The sequence below is a fragment of the Phodopus roborovskii genome, unplaced genomic scaffold (assembly GCF_943737965.1).
Source record: "Phodopus roborovskii unplaced genomic scaffold, PHOROB, whole genome shotgun sequence".
Classification (NCBI taxonomy): Eukaryota; Metazoa; Chordata; class Mammalia; order Rodentia; family Cricetidae; genus Phodopus; species Phodopus roborovskii.
In genome coordinates, this window is record NW_026126571.1 from 17618561 (window position 1) to 17634203 (window position 15643).

General features: G+C 43.5%; 1 protein-coding gene across 1 annotated transcript in view; it reads right to left on the bottom strand.

Moving 5' to 3' along the window:
• Positions 1 to 15429, bottom strand: part of Herc3 (HECT and RLD domain containing E3 ubiquitin protein ligase 3) — a 107724-nt gene extending 92295 nt beyond the window's left edge. The window contains exons 1-2 of the mRNA XM_051203186.1: positions 15167 to 15429; positions 2572 to 2838 (exon numbers count right to left, since the gene is read on the bottom strand). Coding sequence (XP_051059143.1) covers positions 2572 to 2797 — 226 coding nt within the window. The 5' untranslated portion in view covers positions 2798 to 2838; positions 15167 to 15429. The remainder of the gene's footprint in view (positions 1 to 2571; positions 2839 to 15166) is intronic.
• Between the last annotated feature and the right edge of the window lie 214 nt (positions 15430 to 15643).

Below are 15643 nucleotides of genomic sequence, written 5' to 3' on the forward strand. Positions count from 1 at the left end.
CCAGGGCTACTCTTACTTCCTGATAGTAAAAAGAACAGGCCAGTTCCCAAACTCTCAGCTCAGGCTTCCCGTCTTGTCGTCTTGTAATTCCAAAGACAGGTCGGAGTTTTTGCTTTGCTAGAGAGAACTGCAAAGAACAGGCATGACTTCTGATGCTTAAGGTAGGGCCTAGAGATACCACAATAACCAAGAGCACAGACCACCTCCAGAATGGACGTGTGGGAAACACAGGGTTAAGCAACACCTGTAACTAGGTGACCTGGCTTTGCTATCGTTAGTATTGGAATGATTGTCCAGTTCCCAGAATACTCTCATTCAAGCGCCAGCCAGGTAAGCACAGTCCTTCAAGACCAGCACAGGGCCAGTGAGGTGAAAAGCAAAACCCGATAACTCAAGTTCTGTATCACATTAAGGAGGAAGGGACAAATGGACTCCACAAAGTTGAACTCTGACTTCCAAATAAGTGCCATAGGCATGCCCCCACACACCCCTCCCTCCCCCCAACAAATACACACAAATATTAAAAAAATAAATAAATCACTAGAGTAAGGTGAGTCCAAGGTACCCAACTCCTGCCTGAAACAACATTTCCTAAGAAGGGCAGGATCCGAGCTGCCCTACCCCGCTGTAGGCAATCACTGTGCCTTTCATCTGAAGAAATAGGATATTAATAAGCTTAGTGTAAGACTGTGAATTGTAAAAGGAAATAGGAAGAGATCTCTGTTTGTTTTTAATGTTTTCCACCAATCCCATCAGTAAAAATCAAAAATCTCCCACCACTTTCCAGGGAGCTATATATACTAGTTAGTAAAACATAGTAAATTTAATTACTCATTTATCAATTATTGACACTTTTCACTGATTATATTGCACTGCATAGAACAATCAAACATTTGAACATTTTTCATATTAGGTGCATTGTGTAAAAGGACATTGGTGGATAGGTTAAGTACAAACCATTCCCGGAAGTCCTAAGAATCGGGGCAACCCGTTAGGAAAGCTGCAATTACATGCACGTGAACACACATAGTGGGCGCTTTCCAAGTGACAATTTAGGGTAGACAGAGAACAAGAGGAAGGCCACTGAGCATACTCACACACTTCATAATTTGGGGCAGAGGACACAGTTTGCATTGCCCTGGCTGACCTTCAACATGCTTTGGAGCTGAACTGGAGCCTGGGGTCTCTTGTCTCCACCTCTCAAGTGCTAACATCACGAGCATTCACCATCAAACCCACACACTTCATAACTCTCTCTAATTCCAATCCTGTAGTCTGTGGTTTTCAAACGTTCAACATTTGAAGTCACGTTGCAAATTAAGACTGACATTTGGGCAGTGCCAGGTGCCACAGGATAAAGTACATAAGGAGGAAACAACATAATCAGATCACCTGAAGCAATTTCTCTTAATGAATACAGACGGGCACTCCTGATCCTCCTGGCCTGAAGACACTGGGATCACAGGGCATCATCCTTGGTCTCTTCTCTTTTAAAAAAAATTAGGTGAATGTATGTGTGTCTGTGTGAGTATGTGCCACATTCCTGCCTGGATCCCTAGAGCCGGAGTTACAGGGGTTTTGAGCCAAGGGTCACAGGTGCAGGGAAAGCAGCAATTCTAACTACGCCATCTCTCCAGCCCCCACGGCTGCTCTTTAGTGAAGCGTCTGTGTCTAGACTTGATCTGGACTGAGCAAAAGCGACAGCAAGATGCAAAGAAAGTGGCTCACAAGTGTGCTCGATTATTAACGGTGAGCAGTCACGGGGGCTCACCTTGCCACTTCCACTCTAAGGTCACAAGTCTACACTACATGTCCATGGCCTGTCAAACCTAGGTTCTATATGAGAAAGAGAGAAGAAAAGGCTTGAGCATGCACACTGGTTGTCAGAAGTAAATAAACAGCACTAATGTAAGGACACTGATGAGCTCCTGCCTTTTCAGCTTAACCTTTCCTACCCCCCTTATCATGAGTCTAGGCACAGCACTGGTGCACCTGTCCACCCACACCCCAGTGTAGACTCTGTACTCAGTCACACACACACACACACACACTCTCACGGGCCAAACATCCACTCAGCCTTCTTGCTCTGCCCACCTCACCCCTCCATTCCATCCCAGCCTATCTGTCACAAGCCTATCCCCAAACACTTGCCACGAGGATCACAGGCTCACCTCCCTCATCACTGCATCCCTTACTCATCTCAGCTCGAAAAGTCCCACACAGCACTCAGCAACGAATGCTTTACAAAAACTTGTTGCAGAAATGAAAGAATGAGAGGTAATCGGGGAGGAAAACTGGTACTGATCACGTAAGGACTCCCTGTTTAAAGACTGCCGTCAATTACTAGTGAAAATCACCTCCCAATCCTGCTTTGCATGTTGGATAATAATAAGTTTAACAGAAGAAACCCTATTTTTCCATTACACGGCTTAAATTGGACACAGTTCAGTGGGGAATACTGCACTACATGAAGGAGGCAGAGCTTCCCCCAAGAAAAGGGCTTGGTAAGCAATGACCCACTATGGTTTGCCTTAGCAGTGTCCTGACAATCTATGCAGGAATGGCACTCACCTGGCTTGTTGCCTTCCCTCTCGTGGCCAAGCTGCCCCTTGGTGTTTACACCGCACGTGTAAACCTCTCCATCTTCGAGCAGGAACACTGAGTGGTTCCCTCCACATGCCACTTCCTTGATGCTTCTGTCTGCTACAAAGCGGCACACCTGGGGCTCAGCCACAATTCCTCGCAGGTTGGAGCTGATGCCTGGTTGGCCCAGGGACCAATACCCCCAACATAGCATTGCTGTTATCCTTCAAGGAGTCATATAGCCTAGAAGACAGTCTTGTTTAAAAAAAAAAGGGGGGAGGGGGGTATAGGAAAAATTATTTAAAATTTCAAAAAGCATCAGGAGAAATCAAGTAACAAATTCAACCAATTAAAATAACACTCCCATGTGAGCAAAAGATGCAATAGTTAATGAAAACGTAACAAAACCCATTACTTTTGAGATAATTAAAAATGTCGCTCTCCGAATAAACATCACGTCTTGCATCTTAAAACAAAACATGTTAATGTTGTCAAAAGTTATAAAGGTGTAGTTTTGTGTTTTAGTAAGCACCTAATATGCAATTTTAAATAACCCTCCCTTACATCACAATATGAACACAGAAAAAGAACCTGATTCACACGTGTATGACAGGGAGCAGATAGACACTCCTCTGCACACCACTAGGCAGAAATGGGGGTGAACTTACGTCTTATTTTCTCAGTATTCCTTCTTTCTGCATACTCTCTGCCCTCTTTAAAAATGGGCTTCATTTGAACCAACCCTTTGGGTAGGCCTACTATTGTCTCCACCCGCAGCACGTTGCCACTTGAAGTAGGTGAGATGAGAGTATGCTCTTGCCTCTCACCCATCACCAATACTCGAGTCACACTTCACACCTGGAAGAACGCCCTCTGCACAGCCCAGCCCAGCATCCCACTAGGCCTTCGTCCTACGACATGGGTACCCCTCTACTGGAACTGGTAGTGTCTTCTTTCTACTCATCAGACTTCACTCCACCAGATTTGTAACATCCTCAACAGAGACTGTAGACCAATGCAGGCTTCTTCTATGTAACAGGGCATCTACTTTGACTGACTGACACTTGTACTAGATACACAAGCTTTAAAAAAAAAAAGTCCTCATAAAAGGATGCTTTTTAAATAAACAAAACCTCCTCCCTCGCTATCAGTTCGTACACACCAAGGTGGCCAGATAAGGTGCAGTCCTTCTGTTGCTAAGAGGAACATCAAACGGTGGACCTGCTTTAGAGAAGGAAGGGTGGTCTAGGGAATGGTAGAGATGCTCTAGTAAAGTGTGGAGAAGTGATGGGGCTGTTGTAGAAAATGACGAGGCTGCTCTGGAAAATGGAGTGGCAGTTCTTCAAAAGCTCTTTTGGCTCTTACCGTCACTATAATTGAAAATATCAAGCAGGTGATTCCCCACTGAAGAAAACACCTAGTGAGCATCTCTACTTCTGGGAGAAAAGTTCAAGATTTAGGAAAAAAAAAAAAAGTAGGAACTCCCAAGCATGTCATAAAAAGCAGAGGTTGAAGGTAAGCCAGTGGTAGAGAACTTACCTAGGTCTTACACAAGACCTCAGGTTCAATACCCAGCACTGTAAATACAAAGTAAGGGAGGGCTCCCCTCTCTTGAGATACCAGATGAAGATGGAAAGGATGAAGACAGGGTGAAAGCCTGACACAGGGCCACATGTTTGGCCAGAACAGAGTGGGAAGCAGTGGTTTTGAGAATAGCAATACCTAGCATCCAGTTTGATGCTGCGGGAAATTATTTTTCAGAATCCCAAAGTGTCAAAGTACAATATGGCATCTTTACACAAAGTACTTTTCCAGTATGAGGAAATTCAGAACCTTGGCAAGGGGTAGGGGTTACAAAAAACATAGTACTCCATGAAGACTGAAATGAAGATTGAGGACTGTGAGGAGACCAGGAATTTTAGCAAATGACAGATAGGTTTAAACACTGTTCCTCGCCCTTGGATTTCATGACAATTAGAGAAGATATCTAATCAGCAGTTTGTCATTTAAATCACTTTATTTGGATATTAAAAGGGATCTCCCAAAGTCTGGCCTTAGGGACATTGAGATTACATTTCATATATGTTTAATTGTAATATTAAATTGTCTTTGCTAACTACTTAAAGCTGTATTGCCCCAACTGAGAGGGAAACCATCAGGACATCTGAGCTGTACTGCACATATTACAGGTGTCCTACTTAATCCCTGCCAGATGGTAAGGAAATGACAGTCTAACTATGATTTAGAGGGCTAGGCACAACACGTAAGAACACACCACTAGGCCAGGCTCTGGTGGCAACACCTTTAATCCCAGCACTTGGGAGGCAGAGGCTGGCAGATCTCTGTGAATTCCAGGACAAGCTCCAATGCTACAGAAAAACCCTGTCTCAAAAACAAAACACACCACTAGCCAATTCTGGCTAACATCTGAGGGTCTCAGGGCACAAGGCAGGCAGCCTTTCTGTGCAAATGCAGATTTTTAAGATGAGCAACTCCTTTCTCCTAACACAGAACCAATGGTTACAAAAAATATTATAATCCAATGAAGTCAACTGTTTCAACCGTTCTTGGCAACAGATACAGTACTGCATCCATGATGATGCTCAATTATATGTACAATGTAATTTCACAACTGCACCACAGTAATTCTAGTCTTTGAATTTTTGAGCCTTTCAACTAAGGCATGAAAATATAAAACTGAATTTAATGTCATAACCAGTAAGTATGCTTCTTCCCAAGAGTTTAATATAGTATGGTGTGTAGATGCTAGACTACGAGTATTATGCTCAAGTTTTGAGGGGTTTTTTTGTTTCGTTTTTCTTGGGTTTTCTGTTATTGTTGTTGTTTTTGTTTTTTTATTTTTGAATCAGGGTTTCCCCACGTGGCCTAGAATGTCCTCCTGAGTGCTGGCATTAAAGGTGTGCCCACCACCCAGCAAGTATTATTCTTTGAATGAACAGCAAAGATTAGGGAAGATAACCTAAAGTACAAAACAGGTAGAGAGACTACCACATCATTTGTTTATAATGGAACTTCCCTAGGTTGCTCAATTGCTAACTCACACTCATTTCTTCCTTTATTTTAACATTGTATGGTTTTGTCTTTTCTCTCCTATCAACAATTGCATCAGCATCACAATACTACACCATCTATCAGCCACTGCAAATCATACACAATTTATCATTACCATCTGTCATCGTCATAACTGCCACTTTGGGATAAAGCATCACTCACAGATCTCAAGAGTATCCAAGATCACACAGTTGGAGGTATCATCGCCATACACATCCAGGATGGACACCAATGTCCACAAGGATCCACAGGTCAACCCTGCCACACAAGAAACATGTCACCCACAATACCACAACACAAAAATCTCAGGGAATGACTACATTGTATGCAGTATACAAAATATCTTGTAAAATTTAAAATAAATCTGTCCTTTGAGCAAAGAACCAGTCATAATTAAGAGATGAGCAATTACAGAATTAGCCAATGTGAGAAAAATGTATCTGGGGCTAGAGGTGTCTCAGCAGTTAAGAGTGTTTGATGTGCAATCAAGAGGCCCAGCGTTGAGATCCTGCTCAGCAGTTGTTGGGAATTCTTCTTGTAGACAGTGGATGGTGTAGCCTTGACATGTCAGTGATTCCAATGTTCAAACTGGCCCTCATGCTTAGAACTGAGGGGCCTTGTAGTGATACTGGATGCAAGAAGGCTGTTACACAAAGAAAAATGTGTGTCTCGGGTTAGATTTCTCCATGAACAAATTAAAATGTCATTTGTAAGTTCAATAACTATCAGTAACAGGAAAAAGAAAAGGGGGGAGGAACAAAGAGAAAATTCTTGAATCTGTACATGAAGCCACCCACAAAAGGTGCCAGAGTAAAATCTAGAGTGTATAACAATGACATTGAGACCATGGGAGAGTGGCTGTACCTGAGTTTTCACACCGGACAGCACTGACAGAGGCTTACAGTTAAAATACAGACATCACATTCCTCAGAGCAAGGAAACAGGAACCTTCCTCAACCAGTGTAGAAAGAGATGCGTAGCTTGTTCTAATATATCCTAACTAGAACATATAAAGAAGATAGCATATCGGTGGTGATAAAAACACTGTGCCTCTACTCTACTTGCCTGCAAGGAAGGTTTCTATGAGTCACTTTATATAATGTAATTATTGTAAATAATGAGAATCAACTATGTATAATGAAATAAACCATGCTTTTTAAAGTTTGTTGTTCAGGCACTTACTTTTGTTGGAATTCAGTTTCTTTTACTTGCAATAAAAGAAATCCTGACTTATATTATTAATAACTACATCATTAAGAACATCAAGAGCTAAGACTTAATTTGAGCTTATTCTAAGTCAAAGTCATAGGTATTAGAGTGTCACACATGCACACACTCATACACACACACACACACACACACACACACACGCACGCACGCACGCACGCACGCACGCACGCACAGGGAAAAGATGCTGAGACAGAGAGCTGAGGGAAGCAATCATAGGATGATACACACTGCAGCACAGTAGAGGTTTGAATTCAGACTCCATACTCTAGACTTTCCAATAAGGAGCCTACAATGGACTTCTGAATGCCCAGCATTCCCAAGAGTCCCCATAACTGTCCACAAAGAAGGAATACTCTGAACAATAGTCAATCGAACCATTTAATGTTCTGAAGAATTACTTTCTAATAGTGTAGAGGAGTAGATAGGACTCCACCACACCAGTCACTAAATTCACCTGGCCGTTTGTCTTGCTTGGGTTCCAAGATTAACAAGCAACCTAATTATTTTTTCCTGCCAGGGCCAATTCTACAACAGTAATAAAACATGTTGACCAATGGAGTCCTGCTTGGCATCTCCCTTCATTAGTATGCTGGCATCCTGAGTCAATCAACTTTAGAGGAGTTTGTCTTTGAGACACAGCTGAATTCTCAGTGCTCTGGAGTAGTATAATCCTACATGGACAGCCAACTGTTTTAGGATAAAAATAATAAGCCAACAAGAAAGCTTCAAAATTCATCTGTCTTGATCAAGAAATCTTCAAATAGCCAAGTAAAATCTTCTTACCAAGAGAATTAGACAGTAACCACAAACAAGAGGCATCTCTGTAGATGAGTTATTTCCCAATTGGGCATGGCAGAGGTCATCATAATGTCTCAAAATGGCAGAAGACTAATGGGGGATGCCCTTCTGTATATGTGTTTCTCTTATTGGTTGATAAATAAAACACTGTCTGGCCAATAGCCAGTAGAGGCAGGAAGGTAGGCAGGGCTAGGAAACAAGGAGAACTCTGGGAATGGTAGGCAGAAAGAGACTGTGAGGGATGTCATGTAGAGACTGAGAGGATAGGATGCATCAGGTGTTCTCTGCTAAGATAAGGTCACGTGGAAATACATAGACTAATAGAAGTGGGTTAATAATTAAGACAGAGCTAGCCAATAAGAAGCCCTAGCCATCAGCCAACAGTTTAATAATTAATATAAGTCTTTGTGTGTTTATTTGGGGCTGATAAGGGCATCAGAACCTGGTAGGACAAGAAACAGCAGCAACAAAAATGGGGCCAACATCCAGCTTTCAGAAAAGAAGTTAAAAAAAAAAAAAACCTGGGCATGATGGCACATGCCTGCAAATCCCAGAATTTGAGTGGCTAAAGCAGGAGGCTCATGAGTTTGAGACCACCCTAGATAAAACAGTGACAGTCTGTCTCAAAAGGAGGAAGCTTACATTTACATGCATGTTCTAGTTGAATCCCTAAGGGGGGTGGTTGCTGTCAATGTCCCTGCACTTAACCTCTAATTCAGTCATGGTCTGTGCATCACTGAACATTTTGATATTCCAGCTTTTCTCACCCATGTTTCTACATTTAGTACCTCTCCCTTGCTTTTAGGGAAGATTCTTTTATTTCCTTTCAAAATACACAATTACAGACTCTGTGATAGAAGACAACAGATCTACACCCCTGTCTTATGCCTCCTTCATTTCAGCCTTCACCTCTAGCATCTCATTCTCTGATCACAAAACAGACACAGGATAGCTTTCAAAGGCACATGGCACGTTCTTCCTTTCCTCATCCAGTCTTGGTAAAAGACTGATACTCTGAATGGTGGTTAACTCAAGTCCTGAGTCAACCACACTCTAGCTGGAAAGGCTGGAGGAGGGAGAACAGAGACCTGGGTCTACTGCCTTTCTCTCCAATGGAGAGGAGTAGCGAAGTTCTGTGGTGATGTGTGTAGAAAGGGTTCAGCACTGTCCTAGCGTAAGGCAATAAGTAAACATCAGATGCCACTGTGATTCCTACAAGGCCCAGTGCTCTCTGTTAAGGCCTCTGAAGACAAGGCAGTTCCAGAAGAGGCTGAGGTGTCACTCCTCATCTCCTTGGCTGGGACCAGCAGTTGCCATGTCCTGCCAAGTCTGCACCATAGCAGAGCACAGCAAAGGTGCCAACATGGCTGTCATTTCATCAGGGCACTTGAGGTTACGAGAACCTTCTGGGTTTTCTTTATACTCTTGATGGGAAAGGTAGAGAGATCTCTCCACACTAGTTCTAGTGAATGAGCTTAATCCCAAATGGCAACCTCCATTTCCTACACCATCTTAACATCATGTTCACAGCATCCTAATGATTAACTCTGACTCCTCAGAAAGTCACTGACTCATAATCTGATTAGAACAATAAGATTCCTTTCAGGTATGCTCAGCAGTAGATGCTCGAATGGTGGTATATATTCAGGACAGGCCGTGTACAAGGACTCAGTGCATCACAGGTATGATCCAAATCCAAGTTTCAAATAAATTCTGAGACAAAAATAAAACATCAGTAACAAAATTCATCCTACTGACATGCTTTATTATTAAAACTTTTGCTACCAGCAATAGTAGCATAAAAGGTGAGCAAATGTTCAACAAACTCCTTTCTGTGTCCTCCCTATCCTTTGCTTCAGTAGGACACAGTCCTCTGACCCTTTGAGGCCATCATACAAAGCATCCATGCTCCTTCCCATCACCTTCTTACCATGATGCCTCTCTCACTATCTGGCACCAGGCTTCGTGAAGCTGGACAAACGAGAGGCTCTCTGTGGGAGCTGTGGGCTGACTTCACGAGATACCCCTGGCGAGAATTGAAAAATCTGGTAACACCAGAACAGCCAGAGCTCTTACTCGCAGCTAATGAGTGTGAACTGCCATTAGCAACTTTGAAAAACAAGTTGGTATTTTCTAGCAAAGATACAGAGACACAAATACTGCACAGCACAGTCGTTTTATTCCTGAGCCTTGGGCCAGGCTGTCTAACTCATTAAGAATCTATGGTCCTCCTGCAAGAGCAGACAGAGACAGTAAAACCTGAAGACTTGGAACTTGTGGCAGTGCCAAAATTCTGTGGGCTGGCACTGTACACTACAGTAGTTTTGCATCCAAAGTGTGGCTAATACAATGGAAGAAATGAAATTTTAATACTGTAATATTTGATTTTCATTTTATTATATAAGTGAGCACTTTGGCTACTGACCACCTTAAGTACAATGCAGTGAGAAATTCACTAAACTAGGTATCATGATATACATATAAGGACTTTGTAATTACTAGAAATAAAGAAAAAAAAAAAAGCTAAGTATGGTGGTGCATACCTGTGAGGCATCCCCTGAGAGGATGATCAGGGCAGAGACAAGAATGCTTTGTGTGATGGTACAGAAGCAGGATGATGAGGGGTTCAAGGCCAGCCTGAACTTCATGAGCCTGTGTCAAAGGAAACCCACTATATCACATGTATAAAACAGAATACTGTGTAGCAATTAAAATAAACTAAGAGTATCACCGAGTCTTAGAAACAGTCTTGAGTTAGAAAAGAAATCAGAATATGGTAAGTTTTTACAGAGTTTAAATACTGTATAACAAACACATTGTGGTAGTAAAGGTATGAATACAAATAATATATATTCACAAATACACCCTTCTGTGTAGCACTATGGACGCATCATAGGTAGGAGGAGAGCCCAGAAGAAACACAGGAGAGGAGCTCCTATAGCAGGATGATTTGCTGCTTCTTTTCTTACATCTCTCAATGTACGCATCACAATACAAATATTTCACAATGTAGAAAAAACACCGGTAAGGCATGTTCCACTTTTCAGAGCCTTCCTCAGCATCCCATGCCCACAAAGACAGCCAGCCTCCGTGGAAGAACAAAGCTTCGTCCATCTTTAATGTCTCACGTTCTCAGCAACATGCAAAGGTGTAGAATGAAGCCACCCTTCCCAGGTTAGAACGGGTGCATAGTTATGTCTTCCATGCTGCATATGGCTGATTGAGTCTCTGTTCCTAACAAAAGTAACAATGAACTTCTCCATTGAAAATGGACCCCTGTGTCTCAACAGATTGAAAGGGAAATGCCCTTAATAATAAAGCTGTCATTAAACAGAGTGGATCAGGATCTCCTGCTTGGGTAAGCAGGCTTTTTTTTTTTTTTTTTTTTACCATTAACTGAAATCATATATATATGTACATATGTGCACATATATGCACAGGAACACATGCACACATACTGCTATACTTTTACAAAACGGAACTGGTGTCCCCAGACTGTTCAGAGGAGTTGGCTTTTTATATGGAAACTACCATCAGCCCTAGAATTACAGATGTGTGATAACATACCTGGCATTTTAGTTCATTTTGCTTTTTGAGACAGGGTCGCTCTGTAGCCCAAGCCAGAATGACTGGAAAACAAGTTGTCATTTGCTAGTGAAAATGGAGATGTGAATACTGCACAGACAGGAGTTCTATGCCCAGGCCTGTGGCCAGGCTGTCTAACTCAGTAAGAATCTAACTCATTAAGCCCAGGCAGGCCTGACACTCAATATATGGGTCAGACCGGCCTCAAGCTCGTGTTAATTCTCCTGCCTCATCCTCCCAAGTGTTAAAATTAAATACATAAGCTACCACAGCTGAAAAATAGTGATTTTTGTTCCTTGGTTTTTGTGCACTCCTGGGGGACTGAACTCGGAGCTATACCATGGGCTACATGGCCATTTAGGCCTTCTCCTTGGTTCTGTGTTTTAGTCTTGCATGTAGTCCGGGTTAGACTCAACCATCCTGCCCTAGCTTCCCTGGGAAGGGTGTGAATCACTATGCCCAACAAGGTCCTAACATCACATACATATGCACACATCACAGTGGACAGAAAGGCAGACAGACTGAGAGGCAGGTAGCAAGCACACGAATATGCTACAATTGAGAGAATGGAATTCTGGCTCACTGTGTGGCTACAAGCCTGAGGCTCTTGTTCATTTCTGCAACTTTAGAGACCAGGTTGGTGTCCTGTACTTAATAGGGTCTGTGCTGGATAGTTTCATGTCAGCATGACATAAACTAAAATCATCAGAGAAGAGGGAACCTGAATTAAGAAAATGGTTCCATAAAATCAGGCTGCAGGCAAGCCTGTAGGGTATTTTCTCATTAGTGATTGATGGGGCAGAGAACAGCCCATGGTAGGTGGTGCTACCCTGAGCAACTGGTCCTGGATGCTAGGAGAAAGCAGGCTGAACAGGCCCCAAAGCAGCATCCCACCATGGCCTGTGCATCAGCTCCTGCCTCCAGGTTCCTGCCCTAACTTCCTTTGAAGATGAACTGTGATGTGGAAGCGTAAGCCAAACAAACCCTTTCCTCCTCAATTTGCTTTGGTCATGGTGTTTCATCACAGCAATAGTAATCCTAACTAGGACAGGGCTCAAAAATAATTTCTCAACAAAGAAAAAACAATGCTTGCTGCAACTGCAAACCTGACCTGGATCTAGATCTAAATACTTTATTTCATTTACCCTCTGTCAAGTTGAGGATCTAGAACAGCCAGAAGTCTTATTATGCACAGCTGGTGGGAGGGTAAGTTGGCAAAACCACTTTAGAAACCTCAAGATTAGCAAGATGAAATCACTTGCCCAAGAACATGTAAATAAGTAGCTGAAATAGAAACTTCCTAAGCCAAAAGGCAGAAATTCAAATTTCTTCTACTAGACTACAAGCCATACTCTTTAACATGACACTGAACAATGTTCTCAAACAAAAAGAAACCAAATCACGAAAGCCATACACTCTAATATTGTAAATATGAGTTAAAAGACAAAGCTGCAGATGATCAAAATACATCATAAATTTATGAAAATTTGAAAATGAAACCACTGTTACATGTAATTAGCATATGCTAATAAAACATTTCAAAAGGAAATGTGAAAAGACAAAGGTGTGTGCAGTAAGTGAGCTCGTATTCACTAAATCATTGGTGATTATACAACCAGAACTTAAGCCAGTCAGAAGGAGAGGGGGAATGAACAAGTCTCCATAGAATTAACCAGACTGTCCTCCAAAACCTTGACTCACAACAAAAACCAGCTCACTCACACAGAAACACATACCTTTAGCACCAGCAAGAATCATTTCTGAATGCTTTAAATCTTTAAGACAGTAGGGTTGTACTGTCAAAGGGGCCATCTGGCAGAAACAGCCTTCCCACTCCATCAGAAATGGCCGCTGAGAGCTTCAGGGCCAAGTGATGACGGGTAAGTGCCCGTTGGTCCAGCACTTAAGAGCATGGAGACAGAAGGATAAGTTCAAGGTTGTCACCAGCTACATAGTGAGTTCAAGGCCAGACTCAGCTACAAGAAACCCCCTCTTAGAATGAAGGGTGAGGGGGAGAGCAAGAGGAAGAAGGAAGGAGAAGCTGCTGAAGCAGAGCCCAGAAACTAGGTCCCCTACTTTCTGGACTCACCTTGTTCTCTTCACTACAAATCAAGACGTCTTACTGCCTCTCACCAAGCAGATATACAGGTCCGAGCCTTCAGATAATTTTGTTTAATCCTCTTTATCAGCTCTGTGTCTTAGATATTATCTACATTTATGGGGGGGCAGTGATACGACATCACTAAGGCTCAGAGGATGTAAGTTAACTCACTCCTAATCACACACTAGGTATTTGGACTAGAAGTCAGAACTGTCCCAGCTCAGCATGGGGTGTTATGTTAAAGAAATAACATCAGTACAGGACTCTGCAAAGTGCTGACATCTGTAATTCCACTGCTTATGAGGCTGAGGCAGGAGGATTACTGAGAGCTCAATGCATACCTGGACTATACAAATTAGAGGTCTACACTATATAGCATGACTCCATCACCAAAAGAAAAGAAAGAATAAACGTCTGAAAATATGAAGACGTTAACCGCTCAACACTGAACATTCTCCAGCATCTCTCAAGACAGGTTTGGTTAAGATAACCTCAAACAACCTTAAAGTTAGTCGTCTTTAGTGTGAACTACAGCCATCAAGAGGGCCTCGTTAAATTCTGGCCATTTAATGGGGGGGCAGTTAAAAAAAAAAAACCTTTCAAATAATCTCTCATTTAAATTGGACAGAAATTATGGAAAGAAATAATTCAATTTTTCATTTCCCCAGGTATCTTTCCCGGGTAGCTACCTTAACTGCAACCACTACAGTACTACAGTACTCTCTACTTTCGTGTCTCCCTGCTAATATATCCTCTATGTGCAATGCAATACAAGAAGTTCCAGATGGGCTCCTCCAGTCACCCAAATAAAGCAAAGGGGAAGCATGAAGACGTTCTCCTAGTAGCTATTATTGCCTTGAGTCACCACATAGATGCTGTGGTCCTGCATGAGTTTCGGACCTCATTTCTACCTTCCTATGTAGAGAATCCCTTTCCACATTTCTGAAACTGGTGCGAAGCCATCTTCTATCTCCAGCAGGGGTGCTACTTTCATTATGTCCAAGGATGTTTTTAAGTGATTATACAAATCTTAAGAGATTCGAATTTGTCCCGCAGCACGAAATGCAATACCCAATGACTTCTCCCACTGTTTGGAACATTTGGGGAGTCCTACTTCTTTTTTAACACAATGAACGACAACTACTTACTGAACAAGTCCAACTGGGTAATAGTGAGCCATGCTTCTATGTTTTTTTTTCTTTTTCATGACAAAGGAGTTTTGCATATAATTTGACGCCTGCAGTTTAACTTCTCCCGTGGGGTCAAAACTGGAGTACGTAATTCACCTATGTTGCTTTTCTGGTCTATAACGCTCTCCTCCTCCGAGAAAAGGTAATACCAAAAAGGGTTGCACTGTAATATGCCTCTGAATATACCATATTGCTCTCCCTGCATTTAAAAAGGCTAATCTTCCTTTGACTCCGCTTTCCTTTTTTCCCATTCTAACGCTAAAAAGCAGTTCACTTTATCAAATTATCAGAAAAAAAAAAAAGGGTCTGAAAATAGCTTCCTATTTGTGGAAAGATCCAGAAGCTACATAAAAATGGAAGGTATCACTTGAATCGTCCTTCCCCCAAAGCAGCCCGGATGAGACAAACCCCCAGCAAAATCCTAGCCGTCTTAGGTAAGGATGTAATGTACTTCCTAATGGGGCCGACGTGAACTCCAGAGTAATCTAGAATCAGAAAACAGCCTGGAACGCAAAGTTCCATCACTCGTCTCCCGGGGCCCGGGCTGCAGACGCTCACAGCAGCCGCCGGGACTAGCCTCCCCAGGTTCAGCCCCAGGTTCACACACCTGCTCCTCGGTCCAGCCGTCGGGTCGGCCGCAGCACGCCTGCACCAGAGACCGGGTCCCCGAGCCCCGCCCGCCAGCTGGGTGGGAGGAGCCGGCGGCCAGCCGCAACGCGAATCCGCCTGCCGCCGCGCCGTTCTTCACGCAGGGAGGTCACCCGCGGCCCGCGGCCGAGCTGGGGCGGAGAGACGCCTCCGCGACCGGGATCTGCGGACAGCCCTGCAAACCCTCCCCCGCGGGTGCAGCGGGCTCGGTGCCCCGGAGATCGCCGCCCCTCCCGCACCCCAGTTCACAGCGCCGACCCCGGCGACAGCAGCACCCCCCCCCCCGGGCAGCTCAGGCCTCCCCAGCCCCCAGCATCACAGTATTAATGAAGTTTCCCCCCCGCACTCCCGCGGCCGCGGAATGAGCTGCGAGAACGACTTCGCGCCTGACCAATGGTGGCGGCGACAGCGGGGCGGGGCGGGGCGGGGCGCGGCC